Consider the following 20,474-nt stretch of genomic DNA (forward strand, 5'->3'; position numbering starts at 1 on the left):
AAGAACACAGCCCTGAAGCTAATAATAAGATAAGCACCAAAAATCCGTTCCTTTTGAATTGGTTCTGTAATACTGGGTGTTAATGAACCTTAGAGAAATAAAGCTAGAAAAAGCACTTGGCAGATTCACAGTGCATAACATTAACCATCTTGAGGCAGAAGTCATTGTAAAAGTCAAGAGGTTCCTAAGGCATCTACTGCCACAACCCCAGTATAACTCTGTACATTGGCTTTATCTGATGTCTCTACAATTGCCTTCCCAACAGCACCACCACTTTTATCCCCTCAGAACGTCTTCCATGTGTCCATGCACAACTTGCAGGTTTCAGTCAAGGGACTTGAGAGTCAGGCTCAAGCCAACAGTCATTTCCTGACTATTGGTACTATTTCAGACATTTGTTGCACAGACAAATTCACTCAGAGTGGTGACAGAGGTGGAATTCTCTGGATGTCTTGGGAATGAAGTGTCTGGTTCTTCTGAAATGTGCTCTGAGTCTATGCCCTTGCCCCAATAAAATGGCCACAGAGGAGATGAGAGAGAAACTCAGAGCTTGAACTTTTGTGCAAAGGCTGATTCGGGAAAGGATGAGGAAGTTTAATTGCTAGTCAAACCTGAAGGCGTGCATTTGGGGACTAATGCTCATGGATTAAATAGTTTCCTAAAGTCTTCTGCATGGGAAAGATTAATACATCACAAGAGTATAGCTCTGTCTGTGCTGAAGTCATCTCTCTTCTGGGTAACAGGAATCCTAGAAATACCAGGAGGTTTAAAAATAATAGCTATTTTTTTTTTTTTTTTTGACATTTAGCTGATCAATGTAATTTGAACTGTCATTCAAACAGGATGGGAAAAAATGTCTAGGTAATTTTATGAGAAGTGCTGAACTTAAAAGAACATACTCGAATCATATTTCTAATTTGCTTGGCTTCCATAGAAACAAAAGGATGCTTTCCTAGTAAACCTTTTATGCAGGGCATCTCTGGAGTCTAAAATAGAATTTCCAGAAGAAAATCACTAACTCCTGTGACAAAACACATAAATCAAAGAGAAGTTGTATATTTTAAATTATGCAAGCATGATTCAGCATCAACATGGAAAGTAGAGATGTAGACAAATATCCTGGATTCTGACTTTCAGAGGTCAGCAATGAGAAAGGTTACTATTTGCCTGGAAAAGCTATTTGTGTAATTAGGTAAAATTAATTATGCTTGTACAAATTCCACAGATGTGCCGTAGATCTAGATTTTTGACTAATTAATCTATAATTTAGTTGAGGAAACTAAACCACATAATCTTTTGTCAGAATCCTCTGCTCACCCATTAAAAGAAAAGAGGCAAAAAAAAAAAAAAAAAATGTATAGATTTTAGGAGCCATCTGGAGGCCATCTGGAGACATAATCAATTAAGGAAAGCTGTAAAGGCAAGATGAGAGTCAATTACCTAAGACGCAAAGCCATGTTCTGAGGTGATGCTGTCCTTCATTTTCTCACAAGTGCCCATTAATTGAATGCAAACGATGAGGAGGCGGGGTGGATAGACGGCTTGAATTCCCTGATTAGCCTGGAGCCCATTTACCAAACTTTAAGGGTGCTGTGAATGCTACAAACACAAACACAAACACAAACAAGCCAATGGAATGTTTTCCTAAATTGTTCTCTCATGGTCCCTTTTGCAATAGTCTATGATAATGCCATGAGAGAGGCTAGCCAGGAGGCCAGCAGCCACCAGGCCCACACCATTATTGTTAGGATGCATGTGCTCCCAGCATTCCCTGGGAGGGAGCGAAACTGACTTGGAAGAAAGCAGTTACAGATCTGGGGCTCTCAAGGGATTAGAAATGCTTTAATGATATTTCTCTATTTCTATTTATGCGGAATGAGTGTGCCAACAGAGGCCAGAGAAAAATGCCAGGTGCAGCAGGAGGAGTGTTATAGGTGGTTGAAAGCTGCCCAAGTGGGAGCTGGAAACTGAACTTGAATGTTCTGGAGTTACACCAAGGGTTCTTTACCAATGAACTATCTGGGTAGCCCTAGATCAGGACTCCTGGGCTGCATGATAAAATCACTAGAACATGAAAAATAGAAATAAGCTATTAAAGACTAGACAGACTCTCTGTTTTTAATCCATTGCATTCAGCCTAAGTACTTGTTCCTTCAGTGGACAGTGGATAGTAACTCTTCTCTTTCAACTACACAGAGACTGTCTGGTCTGATCATTTTCTTTACCTGGACCACGGGACTTCCCTGAGCTATAACCTCTCCTTTCTTCTGCCTGGATTATCTCACAGATCTTTACAAGACTGTCTCCATCTTGTTTCTCTAACTGTCCAGAGAGGAACATAATGTCTTGTCCTCAAAAAGTATAGCCTAACTTCGAATAGTCACATGTCACTCGCCTCCTCCAGAGGACAGCTCACTGCCAATAATTACCTAGCTTATTTAGTGGTTTGCTCTTTATAGGCCATCTCACCCACTGCATAGTTGGACTTCACAGTTTCTCAGAGTTCTGTTTTAAGTTGAATCAGCAATGATACATACTTATAAAATAGTTGACTGACTGCAATTCTTGCAGTAAAGATGACTTTTTGCAATTTCCGAGTTAAATATGTTTTTAAGGCTCCATTGCTCATTTCTTTAAAAGTAAGCTTATGTCTCTGGCCTGAATTTTAGCAACTGAACCTATTTGCTTTGGAAGGCAAATCCCTAAGCATTGAAGTTGGGAGCAATACCAGTTACAATCCGATGTCTGCATGGCTTTACTTTCTGGCTATCTGTGGACTCCATCACAATACTGCAGTGCTGTTATTTTAAGTTCCATCCCTATAAATGAGCAAGCAATTCTTGCAACATTGTTACTTCTGCCTCCACCTGGGCGGTCAATCACAGGGTTGCCATGTAAGCTTTTGTCTTCTTCAAAGCTGTTCCTAAAATTGTGATTTTTACACACCTGCATCTTTCTCAAGCAGCTTCATCTTTGACAACGCAACTTCAGTGAAACTGAGGACAATGAGACACTAGCATAAAAAGGAGCCACGATTGTGGGAAGTGTGGACTGAACATACCTGCTCCCCAGTAAAGAAGTCTGATGGTTTGTAGGCCTCTTCACCTTGCTAAGCTCCATAATCAATTTGTCCAATAGGAGAGATGATGCTCAATTACGTCCATTAGAAAACACAAAAAGACAAGGCATTTTCTCGATAAACTCCAAGTGAGGCTCAGTGTCAACTTTGAATATGAAGTATTCATACTCATACGTGGGCGGTAAGAAGGTTCCAGAATTGACTTTATTTTAGGGATGCTATAAGACTATCAGCACTTCTCATATGTCCAGCCACTGTCTATAGAACATTTTCACAATGCCACAACCTTGAGGACTAAAGATTCTGAAGAATGAAAGTAGCTTCCTAGCAGCTTATGGAATATCATAGAAAGCTGTGTAACAGGGATTTTAGGCACCTCCCTAGATTGTGGTCATATAGTTACATTCTATATATTTAGTATAGTCCCCTGACCTCACCTATGAGCTTTAGTTTCCTTATACAGGACAGATAGATTATCTTCAGGATCCATGTGCTAGGGTTAGTACAGAAATGAGATAATCCAGCCTATGTTCCGTATACACTACAGTGCTACTGACCATTTTCTCTTTGCCCTTTTATTGCTTTTATTGGATTTTTCTTAAATCCCATGTACATCATATCAGTACAGTTTCCTCACATAAAACAAGACACAGACAAAAGTCACAGGCCTCCTCTTCCTGACTGCTGCCCCACCACCACCGTCATTCAATGCCTCAGGGGAACTTGTCCCGAGATTCTTCAGCCACTCGTGCAATTTTACAGGGTAGCCAAGCACTCTCGTCTCTACATTCCTTCATTCTATGTTCAATTTTAGCATCTACACAGCCAAGTCTTGAATGTCTCCGATGATGCCAAATCATGTCTCTATCAGTTCTCATAGTACCCACCCACCATGGCTGCTCTTCTGGGTGTGTCTGTGTGATTCCATAATTATTGTGCATATCAGAGGGAATGTTACCCTAGTGAAAACTGCAGTTGGCCAACTCACTCCTGTTCCCCCAGGGAGTGGCAAGCTTTCATACTGTTAGTGATTGGCTCACAAGAAGAACTCAGCAAACATTTGCTGAGAAAGTGGCTGCTATTCATTCACTAGATTGTCACCAGATTGCAAAAATCCTGATGATGGCTTTGAAGAGGTGAGGCTTTTAAGCAGTAACCATTTATTTAATTGGAACTGGAAACTCATTTTCAAAAGAAAACCAAAACAACACAGAGAAGCATAAGGCTCTCCACTACTGAATGAGCAAGGTGCAAATTATCCCTCCCTCTAGAACCACTTGCCAAGAATCACAGAGGATATCTGAAAGTGCTCAAGTGAACAAGGCATTTATTTCTAGTTAAGGTTATCAGAGACAGGGAGTCTCTTCTCTTTCCTCTTCTTCTGCTTCTGCATCTGATTTTTGTTCTTCTTCTTATTATTATTCAAATGTATTTAGTTCTTTGAGAGTTTTCAGTTTCATAAATATGTTTTGATTATAGTCACCCTCCACTCTTTCCAGATCTATTATTTCATTTCCATCTACTGAAATATCCGTAGATCAATAACAAATTTCTCAACCCTAATCTCAAAATTCTTAATTAAGAAAAAATATTTTTAATTTAGTTAAATCAGCATCTGTTGTCAAATCAGGTAACCGGCACAGGTTCTAGAAAGTAAGCCCAGAACTTTGGGGAGGCACAATTTAAATTATTTTCTAGCATCTACTTTTAAAGGAATGTAGTTCCACAATGGGTAAGTGTGTACTCTGTTTATGCACCAAATAGTACTCAAGCTATGCCTTTTACAAAGTAAAAATGATACTGCTAGCCTTCTGAGTATAGGTCATTGTGATGCTATGTCTTTTATGTTAATTAGAATATTCTATTGTGGATCTCAGCAACCAGGATTAGAATAATTCCAACTTAATTCGTAGTGATGTGTCAGGTGTTTCTGCCAGTGAAGTCCCAGCCAACATGTAGCAGCAATCTCTTATACAGAAGCAAGTACGCTGTGAGGTGAATCTAGCCCAAGCATTGCAGAGTCTCTAGCCTAAAATTCTGGGTTGAGTGCTAGACACCAGGAAATAGTGAGCTCTACCCATACTATGGAATCAATAGACAATTAGCTGTGGCTGTATGGAGCCATAAAATATTAGGGCACTTTGCTCTATAGCAATAGAGCATCAAATCAACTATTATTTAAATAAGTGAGTACATTAAAATTCAGAATAAAAAGGGACAGAACTATACTCCCTAGAATTTAGTATTTTGAATCTTTGCCAAAGCAGACAAAAGGAGCAAGAAGAATCTCTTAGAGACATGAAGAAAATGCACACATGCGCACATGCATGTACACGTGAGTGTGCGCGTGTGCGCGCGCGCGCGCACACACACACACACACACACACACACACACACACACACCACACTTCCATAGAAGATAAGAATACTTGTTTCTCTCCTATTTTGTGTCAAGGACTATGGGAAAAACAGTTAAAAATAGAGATTATGGGGTGTTGAAGGACCTTAGATATTCTGTGTCCTGAAATGCAGTTGTACAGAATAGTAGAATAAAACCTAGGTATAGCCCAGAACCTCCCTTTGCAATGTAGCACTTTATTCTCTAAAAGTCCATCCAGCTCCCATAGATAAGAAAAGTAAGCACAGTCTCAGGACCCCCTCAATTTAAAAAAACTGAAAGGAAGAGTAGAGACTGAGGATGTATGAAGGCAAAGATGTGGCATACTATTGTTACAATCATCATTTCTGATCTTCCCACAACCAAATTATAAGTAATGTTCTTCTCCTCTTTCCATTAAATAATTTTGGTTTTTTTTCTTTTCTTAACTTAACTCCATAGCTCCAGGTCCCAGAAACCATGCAGAACACAGAGAAGCAAGGCAAAAATCTTTAGTGACAGGTCTCAGCACATGGTTGAAGACCAACCTAAGATGTAGGGCGGCCTAGACCAGTTCTGAAACTAAGAACTGTTGGGGTGATATGTTTCCCACTAAGGCATCTACAAGCCTTCCATGTTTGAGAAAATGAGCTTCTAACATGATAACCTTTGTGTTCAGGACTCCAGACTACTCAGCAAGTAAGAGCACTGGCTGCTCTTCCAGAGGTCATACGTTCAACTTCCAGCAAAAATGGTGACTCACACCCATCTATAAATGAGATCTCATGACCTTTTCTAGCATTCTGGTATACATGCAGATAAAGCACTAATATACATTAAATGAATAAATGAGTAAAGAAAGAAAGAAAGAAAGAAAAAGGAAGAAAGAGAGAAAGATTGATTGATTAAAAAAAAAAAACAAACATTTTCGTTCCTTAGCTCATAATAATGCAGCCAATAAAAATTTAAAATTCCATGCGTGAGACAGAAGGGAGGAAATGTTTCCAGGAGGATTTTCTAACATTGTTTTCCTTAATTCTAGGACAATGAAAACCCAGTTTTCCATCAATGGGAACTAGGAAGTGTCAAAAGTTATAAGCAATATCCCTGAAGTGGGATGAAGCTGAAGAGTATTTGTTCATCACTGGAGCTGGAGACTCTTAGCTCGACTTCACATGTGCAGTTTGTATTCTGTCTGACGGACAGTGTTGACTCGCATCCTGCTGCCCACCCTGCTTCACTCCCCACACTTGGACTTCCTGTCTGAGACTTCCCAAACTCTTTTAATAGCGTTATCTCTGGATGTCAATTCCGATGTTACTTCTACTTTGACCTCCACTGGAAAGGGCTCCATGACTCTTTGAATCTTCTCCCTAGATGCTTTCAAAATGCCTTCTAGCTTTAGTTGAGTCTTTTCTCATGATTTTTTAAAAATACATGTCATCCAGCTTGAAACCCACGTCATGAGAGGGAGCTCACGTTTGACACTGTTAATGATATTTTGCTATACTTGCAGACAGAAGCCTAGACAGTTTACCTAGCAACTGATGAAAACAGATGCAGAGACCCACAGACAAAGATGAGATGGAGCCTGCGGAATCCTACAGAAGAAGAGGAAGAAAAATTGTAGGAACTAAAGGGGTCAAGACTTTACAAGAAAACCTACAGAATCAAATAGCCTGGGCCCATAGGGGTTCACAGAGACTAAATCAGTAACCAGAGAGCCTGCAAGAGATGAGCTAGGCCCTTTGTACATATGTAAAAGTTGTGTAGCTTGGTCTTCATGTGGACTCCTAACAGCCAAAGCAGGGGCTGTCCTTAACTCTGTTTCCTGCCTTTGGGACTCTTTTCCCCTACTGGGATTTCCCTTCAAGCCTTCATAGGAAATATGCCTAGTCTTACTGTAATTTGATATGCCAAGTCTGATTAATATTCACCATGGGAGGCCTCCCCTTTTCTGAAGGGAAGGGATGGGAAGTGGATGGGATGGGGTGGGCCATGAGAGGGTAAGGACTGGAAGGGGATGTCAAGTAAATTATTTAATGAATTAATTAAAAATACACCCCATTTGGGAAGGTATTGTAATTATGTTGTATTCTTCCCTAATAAATGATGAGCTAACTATTAAAGTCTAAGACTGTCTTAGGGCATTGGGGAGATTGCTGAAGCACAGGCACCTGAAAGTCTAGGATTCATGTGCAAAGGCCACACCAGTGCATATCTGTAGTCTTAGTACTGGGCAGTACAAATGTGAGGAGACACAGGGCTCACTGGACAGCTAATCTGGCTGAATTGGTAAGGTATAAGTTCAGCGGGAGGACTGTTTCAAAAAACACTGCAGGCAGATATTGAGTAAGCTCTCCAACACTGCTCCAGCTAGGCAACTCCCTGCTGCCATTAGCAGGAGCCAGAGTCAGCTCTCCTGCTCTTATGAACCCAAGGCCAGCATAATGGCAGCCATAACTTCAGAGCCAGCTTCCCTCTGCCTCCTGGTCAAGGTGCAGAACTCACTATGCAGATGTGTTTTGAATGCAGGCACTTTCTATGTTTTTGCAAATGCTTCAATGGCATTCAAATTCAAGGCAGTGAATTTAGTGAGTCATACTGTGGAATTAAGTATGAGGGGTGGGTTTGTTTTGGCTTTTCCATATCCAAAATTTCATGTTGCTTAAAATGTTATTATTTTTTTTTGGCAATTTTTCAGATAAATGTGTTTCAAATAAAAAGTAAAAATGGGAGCAAAGCGGGAACATACCAGAGGTGAGTGGAATTCTTCAGCCTGGGAAGGCTTGTCATTTCCCCACGTGATGCCAGAGCACACACTCAAGTGGATACTCATGCACATAATACATAGACAAGGTTAGGTGAAGTATAAAACACGATGAGGTCACTTTCTCCCATTTGCTTAGCAAATCTGTCCATGAACTAGAATGCTGTCTTCCACTTCAAATATATTCCCTACTCCACTGTGGCTTTCCTTATGTAATTAAAATGTAGCAGGTAGTTCGTACACAGGACAGAGTACCTGCATTAAAGTAAGTCTTCATAATGAAATCCAAGCACTCTAATGTCATGTATGGCAAGTTTGCTCCTATGGTAAAGGCTACTGGACAGTCAAGAAAAATCTGTACTCAAAGCTATGAAACTCTAGTATTTCATAAACTAGGAAGCCACAGCTTCTGCTCAGGAAGGAGAACATGATCTTAATCCCCCTGCCCAAATATCTTAGGACAGGAAATTGACATTCTGTCCAATTCTGCTTCTTAGTATATCCCCCATGTGGTCAAGCACTTGTGCTCCAATTTCTTGACCACAGCAAGCTCACTAAAAGTTTCACCTAAAATTTCAATGTTCATAAATGCTTTAAATACTTTTAATGTAAACAATGCCAAAACTTTTCAGAATACCAACTTACTTTTTGGTGAATGATCCTGAGAGGTTTTGCTTTAAATTTATATACTATTTTTTATGATTTTTATGATTTTTAAAATTTATTTATTTTATAAAATATTATTATAGCTCACAAATTTGTTACAGAATAACATATGATGAATACACATTTTTTTTCTTTTTCTTTTTCCTAAGAAGGACTAGGACTTCCACATTTTGGCCTTTCTTCTTTTTGAACCTTATAAGTTCTTTGAGTGGTTTCTTGGGTATTCAGAACTTTCTGGTGCTAGTATCTAATTATCAGTGAATGCACACCATGTATGTTCTTTTGTGACTGGGTAACCTCACTCAAGATTATATTCTCTAGTTCCATTCATTTGCTTAGGAATTTTGTAAAGTCATTGTTTCTAATAGCTGAGTAGTACTCCATTGTATAAATGTACCACACTTTCTGTATCCATTCCTCTGTTAAAGGACAACTGGGTTATTTTCCAGCTTCTGGCTATTATAAATAAGGCTGCTATAAACATGGTAGAGCATGTGTCCTTATTCTATGTTGGAGCATCTTTAGGGTATATTCCAGAAGTGGTATATCTGGGTCCTCAGGTAGTAAGTACAATGTCCAATTTTCTGAGGAACCTCCAGACTGATTTCCAGCGGTTGTACCAGCTTACAACCCCACCAACAGTGGAGAAGTGTTCCTTTTTCTCCACATCCTCTCCAGCATCTGCTGTCACCTGAGTTTTTGATCTTAGCCATTCTGACTGGTGTGAGGTAGAATCTCAGGGTTGCTTTGATTTGCATTTCCCTGATATTTATGGATGTTGAACATTTCTTTCGGTGCTTCCCAGCCATTCGATATTCCTTGGTTGAGAATTCTTGTTTAGTCTGTATCCTATTTTTTTAAATAGGATTGTTTGATTCTCTGGAGTCTAACTTCTTGAGTTCTTTGTACATATTGGATATTAGGCCTCTATCAGATGTGTGTTTGGTAAAGATCCTTTCCCAGTCTGTTGGCTGCTGTTTTGTTTTCTTGACAGTGTCCTTAGCCTTACAGAAACTTTGCAAACTCATGAGGTCCCATTTATTAATTTTTGATCTTAGAGCATAGGTCACTTGTGTTCTGTTCAGAAAATTCTCCCCTGTGCCTATGTGTTCTAAGTTTTTCCCCAGTTTCTCTTTAATGTTTCAGTGTACCTGGTTTTATGTGGAGATCTTTGATCTACTTGCACTTGAGCTATGTTACAAGGAGATAAGAAAGGATCGATTTGCATTCTTCTGCATGCTGACTGCCAGTTGAACCAATACCATTAGTATTGCCTTGATTTTTTTCTAATTTCCTCACTGATAATTACTCATATTTAAGAAGTAGTGAGGGATGGGAATAAAAAAATGTAATTATATAATCTTACAAATAAAATTTTAAAAAGATGCATTGTGCCCTTTCAAAATACAAGTTCTCAGATATCATGTTCTCTACTTCTTTTCCTTCCTAAGTGATAATATTAATTGGTATAGTTGGAATTATCATTTATTCACTGATAATAAGACTTTTGATAATATAATTCTTCTCTATTTTCTCATTAATAGCTTTTAAAGTTTTACTTATTAAGATGAAGTAAATAAAAGTATATTTCAAATGATAGATACAGAAATTGTTACATTCTGACTTCAATGAAATGAATATAAAAATAAAATGGAAAAAGAAATCCAAGCCCTCATTTCATTTATGGTCTGTCAAACTCAATAAATCAACCAGTACTTCATTTTAAAAGGCATATAAAGCTCTATTAACCCATCTTTAAACATTTCAATTTAAAGTGTCTGTCTCTTCATAATATTGCTCCATTCATTTTCTTCCTATAATATACTCTGTCTTGTATGTGCTAAGCAACATGCATGATCAGAGCTGTGGGTCAGGGATGGAGAGGGCAAGTGACTGCCTTCTGAGCTCACCTCATAATAGGAAAACAGTTGGGAAAATAAATACAGGCAGGGTATAGGTGCTCTACTGTCTAGTACCAGATACAGCCACAGAAAGGAGGGAATGCAGGCTCAAATGGAGAAGACATCAGAAAAAGGATGAGAAAAAAAAAAAGAACTTGGCATTGCACATGTGCACAAACCCCACCAACACATAGATGAGCAAGTGTTGATAAGATTTTCATATACTAAATAAGGGAAAGGGTGTGCATACCCTGCTGCCCAGGTCTCTACAAGTAGATGTCTTTGGCTTTCCATGGCTCAGCAGCTAAGGCACAAGACTGCTTCTATGAGCATGCAAGCCAAAGTCATTTGGATCTGCTGGCTTACTTGAACGGTTTACACACAAACACACACACATACACACACATCACACCACACATACCACATACAACAAACACACACTCACACACACATACACATACACACACACCCAAGTATGCATGTATGTATATATGAGTGACTTTGGTAGGGAGACATGAAAACTAAAGGGGAATTTCAAAGTTGATACAAATTGAAGTCACAAGCTTACAGAAAATATGGGCAGAAGCAGAACTCACTCGCAGCATAGGAAAAGTAAAGAAAAATCATGCCTTACATTAGTCTCCAAAGCAAATCTGATGGCTTTGGCTTAGGAAAGCAACAAGGGATATATGTAAAGAAGCCAAGGTTCCCTGAAAGAAGGCTTGCCAACCTTGTCACTCACATCTTGCTTCCGCAGGAGACTGATCCCCCTTTCCTCACTGCTAATATATCTTCTCATTCCCCTCTGCTTGAGTTAGTTTGTTTGGGTCACAGTTGTGTGAGCCTTCCCAAAGCAGATGAGGTGTCGCTGACTTGACTTACGGAAGACAGTGGCTATTCTCCCTGGTGCTCCCTGTTTTACAATATGTCCAATTTATAAGTATTAGAATGCCTTCCTCTGACCCTCAGCAGATCTTGATCTTACTTTAGGGTAAATAAATCATGTTTGAGACATCACACTGAACAAATTCAATTTGTCTTCATGAAAAATAGCCCTTGTAATACAGTCAGCATTGTGTACTGATTAAGACTCTTCTGAGCCAGACTCTGCAACCCCATCCTAGCTTTGTCATTCACCAGACTGTGTGACCTTGGCCTAGTGATGATACTACAAAACTCCACATTTTCATCTATTATACATGGAAAATATGGATGCCTGCCTTAGTATTTTATGAAAATTATCAGAAAAATATTTAAAAATTCTATTTACATTTTTATTAAATGGATACTTATGTATTACATGATCATCTAAACCTATGATCCCCAGTCTGTATTTATAGTCAATGAAGAGATACTCAGGGGAGCCTATACTAAAATCACATCATATGACCAGGTGTTAAACTTTGGTGCTCTTTCTGTGCAGGAACAAGAGGTAAATATATAATTACTGAACACACCCTGAAAGTTGGCTCTATAAAAGCCACTGGGACGAGGCTACAAGTGAACAGAATATAATGTGTGCCACAGAAGCTCCCAGGGCAATGAAAGGCTGGGTCAGGTCAGAAGGTTTCATGACCACCTTGATGCAAGCATCTGTAAATGAGGGTGTCTGACCAGGAGACTCCATGCTCTCCTTCTCAGCCAGCTTTATATCTACTGGGCAAGAGATCATGCTGTGTATCAGTGACTCCTACACCCTTTCTGTTCTGCTACTTAATGAGCACTGTGTTCAGTGACAATGTAGAATAGATGGTCAATAACTGTACTATTTACAAGGTCTCTAAGGCTATCATCCTAGGAATTGGCTTGTAAAATGTGTTGGCAGAAGCAAGAGTCTTCTATGGACTGACACTTCACACACTAAGGTAAAGAACAAAATAGGAAATTGAAAAGTCCAAGCAGAAATCTACCTTGGAAGACACAGAGGCTAAACCTCTTAGCTCTAACCTGAGTTCTGAAAGAAAAGGTCAAGCCCTAACCAGTCATTGATTCCTGACATTCAGGATGGGGCTTTCTTCACTACTCCTTAGCACATCAAACTCATAGCAGACCAGGAGCTGCAGTCAATTTGTTTGGGTTAAAATCACTAGTGTTCCATCACAAAATTGAATCTCTCCCTCTCCCTTTTCCTTGCCCTCCCTGTTTCAAGTTTGCAATAGTCTATGCTTTAATTTGCTGTCTATTGATGGGATAAATACCATTCTCAAAAGCAACTGAGGAAAGGCAGCCTTGTTGTTATTTTTGGTTTTATTTGTTTTGTTTTAACTTATTCTTTTACCTCACAGTCCCTCAGTGATAGAATTCACGGCAGAAACACACTAAATGATCATAGAGTCACACTGGTCACTGGTTTTCTCTCGGTAGCTCATTCAGTTCATCCTGCTTTATTATACAATCTAGGACCACTCACTGTCCATAGTGGGCTGGACCCCCCCTGTCAGTTTTGAATCCAGAAAATTCTCCTACAGGCTGCTTATGGGACACTTCAGTAGAGGAATTTTGTCAATTCAAGTTCCTTCTTCCCACATGACCCTAATTTGTGCCATTGACTTAAAAAAGAAACAAAAAAAATCAGTAACAACTATAGCAAAAAGCAAAACTAAGACAGTCTAACATGGATTAGTTATAGGTTATAAGTTAGGTACTATCTGCCAAAGGCAATAAAATCAATATAAATGGAGCTTGCAAAGCCCACGATGAAGGAATTAAACATGTATATAAAGTGCATCTCTGTCTGGCTATATCCTAAACACCAACTTTGCCATCTCCTCTAATAGTCACAGCAATTCCGAGCCGTGTCCTGCTGTGACTTCTGGTAAATGGCAATACAGAGATGTTGTGAAATTTCTGAAAGGTCACATGGTCATCAGGAGAAGCATGAACTATAATTAGAATGTCTCCAGAGCCTAAATCCTCAACAACTACACTGTGGTGTGGAGCTGCCTGTGATATTCTATTGTCAGCTTTGAGCCTTCCCTCGTGTCTGGGTCTGATGTTGGGCATGGAGGCTGAACACTCCTTTTGGACTCATTAACTATAATTATTCACCGAGTCACGAAACTTCTCTTAAGTGCAGGTTCTCTTTTATTACAAAGGGCTAAAACTATTTTATTTATATAATTCTTTTGGAAATTTACCAAAAATTTAAGTGTTATGAACAGTGCCTAGCAGAGAATAGATACTACAAATTATACATCACACTGTGGTCAATGAAAAGAGGCTGATTTCTGGGTATATTAGTATTGGGAATCATACACTTTCCAATGTAGACAAAACTGAAAATTTTAGCTAGACTCTCTTGACCTCTCATGGGCACTGTGATATTTGGCCACAAGTAGGGGAGAGCAAAATTATCTTTAGATTTTCTTCAAAATAAAGTTCATTTGTAAATTCATGTTGTTATAGCAACAGCCCTTTCATAGACTTTGCATCCTTAGGGATGCATGAAGCACAACACAACTCTGACCCCAAAGCAGACATCCATAGTCTGCAATAATGTATACGTTTCCAAGTCCTCAAAAATGACAATAACCTCTTAGTTTGTTGTATTCTGGGGACTTCATTATATTATAAACTTTTCTGAGCCACCAATTTTTGAAAAATCCAAGCACATAAAACAATCACATTTTTGATTAATAATATGTTTAAAAGCCCTGCATAAAATGATGCTGTCACCTCATTGATTCCCTTTGCTCTCCCAACCAATATTCTCCAGTAGAATATTGATTAACACCTTGTTCCGAATTTGCAAGATCTTCCTTGTAACCAAATTATTATTTGTGTCATAGAATTATAATTCTGAGAAACTATGTTTTATTCTGTGATGGATAAAATATGCTTTTGATTTGCTGGGCAAGACCAATTTTCTAATACTTGAGTTCTATTTGCTCAGATGCATTGCTACTGTGAAGCACCAATTATGACTAATAATGGCAGGATGCTCACTACAATAAGTTCTTGCTATAGTAAAGCTTTAAGGACTCTGATGGCTGGCACTCCATTTAGTTAACTACATGAAATAGTTGATTTCATAGAGATTTTTAACTTAATGTCATCCTGCTCTGAAGCACACATCTGCCCATGGTAAGCAGTGTTCTATGTATATTTGCATCTTTGAGTCTTGTCAGATGAAGCTGAGTCCACAAGTTATATTTGCTTAATATTGAAGGGTCTTTTTAATTTTTAGACAAATATATTCATATTTTCCCAAAAGCATACTTAATGTTTAAGATCTTATTTTCCACCATAGTCCATAAAACTCTCCTATTTCAGATCTGAGCATCAGAACATTTTTTTTTTTAAATCACAAAAGTAGGAGAATAGAAATGTTCACCTCTATCAGCAGAGGAGGGGCTCAGGTCCTCAGTCAAGTTCTACTGAAGCAGTCCCAAAGTCTATCGTGCCTTTAGTCTGACCATCTCATTCTTTCATTGGCCATAAACAGAAATTCATCCAAAGTGTCTTTTTACTCCAACCCTGAGATATCAACCAATGGTCAAGTTTCATAAAGTCTACCCTTTAAATTTCTGAATTATTTGCTCTCTATGCTATGCCTAGGTACTTTCTTTCTCATGCTTAATTCTGTAGTATAGAAGCTTTTTCAATTTACACACTTTTAAATGTTAAATTTAAGAACATGTTATATGTTAAATGTGGAATAGTCACATCAATAAAAGTTGCAATAACCTGGACTTAAAATGTCATGGGGGTGAAGACAGCATCTCCCACAGAAATTCCTTTTCACTTTTTCTATTTTGTCCCATCCTCATTCGCAAGCATTAGATGCTATCTGGTTGTATGTTTTTCTTCACTGAAACATTTCTTTGAACCTTGTGTGTTCATAAAGAACTTAACATTCAAATTTTATGTATTGAGTGCCATCTAGGAATACACCATAATGTGTTCCAACAGTCTAGAATGATGACCTGGGACCTAAAGCAGCCACATGGAAATTGACCAGTGCTGTGTTCCAAGGTTGATGTTAGCATACAAAAGCATATTTATATTCTATATAAACATTTAAAACAGAGTTATGAAACATTAAGGCTACTTTCTGTTGTATGTTTCTGAACTTTAACACTGGGTATTAAAGAATGATCCATTCTTAAGCTTCAAACAATATCTCTGACTTGGTTGATAGATACCACATTTCACCCAAGTACCAGTGAGCTCCACAAAGAGTAATGGATGAAGGCACACAGAAATTATGCATAAAAATCTCAGCTTACTTGGGAAACACATGCAAGTTCTTATCCTCTAGTGAGATAAATATAACATTAGATACATAAAGGTAGTGGGAAAACCTCAGGATGTATTACTTTCAGGTTGGAAAGACAGAGAGAAAAACTATACCAACCATCAGACACAGCCTGAGAAAGCCAAGAACAAAAATGTATTTTGTGATTTAAAACACCCCAAATATCTTTGTTCCCATTTGGGAATTTTCACAGGAGAACATCACTGCTCTTTTTGTTATAACACTATTTCTTTATCAATAAAGAGTTGTTTTATTGCCTGTCCATTAACTTTTGACATCAGAATGAAAAAATTTACTCCCTGGGCAGCAGATTAGCATCTGTGACCTCCTCATTAGTAAGTTGATTATATCGATTCTACAGACTCAAATCCCTAAGTGAAAAAGTACACCCGTTATAACTGCAAGAGTGTTTTCTTCGCTTGAACACCAACAAGTCAATGGCTGATCTAAATAACACCCCCAACACCAGAAGGAAGAGTTTTGTGAAAAATACACATCCCTAAAAAACTAACAAAGCCAGGAGATGCAGCTAGCTTCCTCTCATTTTCACTGTACCCATGCAATAGCAGAACCGATTTTCCTCCCCAATCTGGAGACTGTCAGTGAACCACACACATTCCAAGCAGGTGTAATTTGATTACTAACATTCTTAGGTAATTCATGAAACCCAGCTGTAATTGCACGCAACTCTTGGCTTGTGAAATGATTCATGATTGCTATTAAAATCCCCAAAAACAAATTTCACGTTATCCTTTATTTTTCTCTGATTTACTTGCTCAGAGCGGTTAAAGATTATAGGATGTAGGAACATCATGATGATAAAGCAAATACCTGAGGTGACAGGAAGGATTCTACATTTGGATGCTCAGCCTCAGAAGAACTGGTATTAGACAGAAGCTGGGATTCATATTCAAATGCCAGGTCACAGGACAGCACTTTCCCACAATCCTTTACCCTCTAGTTCCATGCTTCCTTTTCCTCCAGTGAGAGCTAACAAATCTACACAGTTTTACTTACAATTGTGAAGTTCATGACCTTGAGAATCCAGATGGTCATGGCCAAGTTCACCAGTATTAAAATCATGAGGAGCAGAACAAAGAAATACAGGCATCTTTTCCTCCAGCCGTAAATCCCCACTTTGTATATGTGTGGCCCTTCAGAGCTGGGCATGGTGCTCCTGTGGTGTGAGTACTGTTCCTGAGGCATCTGAAAGGAAGCAGGTATAGAGAACCATTCTCATTAAAACCTCTGGAAGAGGAAAGATAAAGCAGGGAGGATCAACTGATGAAGGGATATGGGTGGCTGATTGCTGTACATCCCCACTTTCTGACAACTCTAAGACTGTTTCCTCGGGACAAAATCTGCTCTCCTGGGTACTCACTTTAGGCCTTTCATTTGATGTGATCTTATTTCTAGATAAGCATAAAGATACTCATGTACATCTTTCAAGGAATGCATGCCCTGGAAGCCGTTTTCTAAAGGAACCCATAGACTTCTGGCTATGTTTTGAAGGTGATATCCAGAGGGTCCCCAAAGTTCTGGTATGCAAATGTGGTATTAGTCTGAGCAAAAAAATTATCCTTGATACTGCATGTGGGTAGCATAAGAATAACTAACCAAGAAATTTACTTTGAGAATTACAAACAAAAAATCTCAAGTGCAACAATTTTGTCTTTTCCGTATGGAGTTAGAAATAGTCTTGTGGCCACAGCTTCAGCTGTCTGTCTGCTGAGCCTTCATTAAGAATAGAGAGGATACCTTTGCCTACTTTGTGATGATTTCCACTGCAATGGGAATTGCCAGCCAAAGACTAATTCTGCACTATTGGATAATCTCAATTTTATCACACAGCTTCCAATAACTCTCCTGTACATTATATATGTATTGTAGAAAATAGGGACACAACATGGTTATCCCTCACTGGAACTTTTATGTATGAAGATAAATCAGAAAGCGACAAAAGTCTCCTGAAAGCCTGAAGGAAACAAGATTATTTTCTATTTAGTCATTCTGTGAAATAAGACAATGATCCTGAAGTATTGGAATCATACCTGCAAGGCCCTTCAATTTCCAGCTTCTAGTTTTCCAAAAGATTTGAGTAAGGGTTAGAGAAATTAACCTCTGCATATGACCACAAGACTTCTGGCACAGCAGGTAGAGGAGTCACATAAGAATCTTGGCATATGGATTCCGCAGGTCTGATCAGTAGGACACTGGGACAAATGTAGAGAAACTCATCTTATCACCTATCATCTTCCTTCAGCTGCTTCCCTGTGAGTCACCACAGCTAAGAGTATCATTGTTCGTTTAGGTATGAAATGATCATTTGTTGGAAAGATGTACTCAATAAACATAAGAGGGTACAAATAGAGATACCAAGTGTACATCAAAGTTAGCAGTGCAATTTTTAAGTCTGTTAATTTAAGTAACAATCACATATTTTACATTCAGTAACTAGTAATAGCAATGCATATCCCTATCACTGTATAGATAGACAAGCCTGAATCCTATTGGCATGTAATATCATCATTCAACCTCAACTAAGTACCAAAATCCAAATGAAACCCAACAATTACAATTATTGATCTACAACAATAGAATCTGGGGCTTAAGGAGAGTGTTGGCAAAAGGTTCTCAGTGCATTCTAAATATTGTAAAGCATCTGAAATTATAGCTTCCCTGTTAAGATTTCTTTTTATAGCATGACTATTTTCAAATGAAACCTTGTAACTCTCATGTGAAATATCAAGAAAATAGAGTACCTTGAAACATCTCCAAAGAACCCTTGGGGTCCCGAAAAGCAGTGATTTTGTCCAACACTGTCATTGATTTGTGAAGATTTCAAATCCCAGTCAAATCACAAGGCTTGAATTCAGATTCTTTCCTGCAGAACTTAATGGCTACCTCTTAGTAGCACCAGGTCTAGCATTTGCACCATATTCCCAACTCTTCACTTTCCAAGTTTGTAAAACGAATCAAGAGCTTAGAAGCAAGGAGGAAATTCCTGGGAATGTTTGTAGTGGGAGGCCTTATCAGGCAAATGTAAGGTACTGTAACTAATATAAATAACTCCATACCAGTTGGGGAATCTGTGTGGGCTGAGTTTGTTATGTTTTCTCATTAACAATGTAAATACGTTGAATTGATTAAAAATAATTAGGGGAGACAATCTGGAATCTGTTTTCTGTTTCATTATTTGAAAAAGAATTATTGTCCAGTGAATGAAATTGAACTTTTAAGTCTTCACTGGAACAGACTTCTTTTGAACAACCTGGAAGAGGGTCCAGGAATGTGAGAGCAAAGTCAAATATTCTTATGAAGCTGAATGTAAAGGATGCTCTTGGTGGAATTTATTAGATACTGTCTTTCTCTGTCACTTAACTTTTGGCCTTTGAGGACTCTTCGGGTCCCTTGGAGATTCAATTAAAAGGAACATGAACCAAGAGTTTATGCAGCTGGGATGGTATGGAATATATTTGCATGCCCTGCAGGATTCATACGAGTACATCACAGATGGCTCTCCTGCTGGTGGATTGTGTTACTGGTGGGAATGTTACTGTCAGCCCATGGCACCCACTCACTAAACAAGGGGACATGACAGTATTAAACCAAAAAGGACACACTGTAGGTAAATGGGATCCCTAGCGGTCTGTACCATGAATACATGGAGAATAAAGAAGAGGTATACATGAAGGAAGAAGCCATTTTAACATGTGTGAAAATGTAAATATGCAGTTCAGTTTTCATGGTCACCCAGCCAAAACAGAAACACTCTACTCAGGAAAACACTTACTTTATCACAGATAAGTACATTCCTCTTACCTATATAGAACTAATTAGAATACTTGTGTCTATACATTATGTCCAACAGATGCATTCTTATGTAAAATTGTAAGGTTATATATGATAACCATCAATAATTAAAATTTTCTGCCAAAACTGTCACGGGAGACAATTATCTTTATACCCTCTATACACAAAATTATAGAGGTAAACCGATGTCAAATAAAAAGATGACTGAAAGCAATGTGACACCCCTGTTTAATTAATTCATTACACTCACAAATCTAAAGTTTTTCCACAACCACATTCTTAAAGCACCCAACACATAGCAGGGTCTACGGCAACACCTCAGGCAAAGCTGTTTCCATGCGCCAGTAGTACAAATTTCCTACTGGATGAGGTTCCTATGTTTGAGGAAGCCTAAGAAACCCCGCGGGAGATGGGTTAAAGAAAGATTATTTGGCTTCACATCAAGATATTCTAATTTAGGCATGTTGGGGTGTCTCATGAATTTGCACTTTTAGAACCCCAGGAAGCTCTGAAGCATGAAACAGGTTTGGACACAGAAATGTGACACAGGCCTGTGTGTGCTGTTGCCACTGCTTCTCACTGGTCAGCACCTTCCTGTCCTCAGTCTCACA

The 20,474-nt window shown here is 38.7% G+C and overlaps 1 protein-coding gene across 2 annotated transcripts in view; it reads right to left on the reverse strand.

Moving 5' to 3' along the window:
- The window catches only part of SGCD (sarcoglycan delta), a 415,532-nt gene that overhangs the window by 379,003 nt on the left and 16,055 nt on the right, over positions 1-20,474 (reverse strand). Inside the window, exons 1-2 of one of the 2 annotated variants that reach the window (XM_080923992.1) lie at positions 18,102-18,232; positions 17,068-17,256 (exon numbers count right to left, since the gene is read on the reverse strand). In XM_080923992.1, the coding sequence (XP_080780118.1) occupies positions 17,068-17,256 (189 nt within the window). In that variant the 5' untranslated portion in view covers positions 18,102-18,232. Of the gene's footprint in view, positions 1-17,067; positions 17,257-18,101; positions 18,233-20,474 lie in introns of those variants that run through there. The other variant, XM_080923991.1, reaches the window with a different exon arrangement.

The sequence above is a fragment of the Micromys minutus genome (assembly GCF_963924665.1).
Source record: "Micromys minutus genome assembly, chromosome: 10".
Taxonomy (NCBI): Eukaryota; Metazoa; Chordata; class Mammalia; order Rodentia; family Muridae; genus Micromys; species Micromys minutus.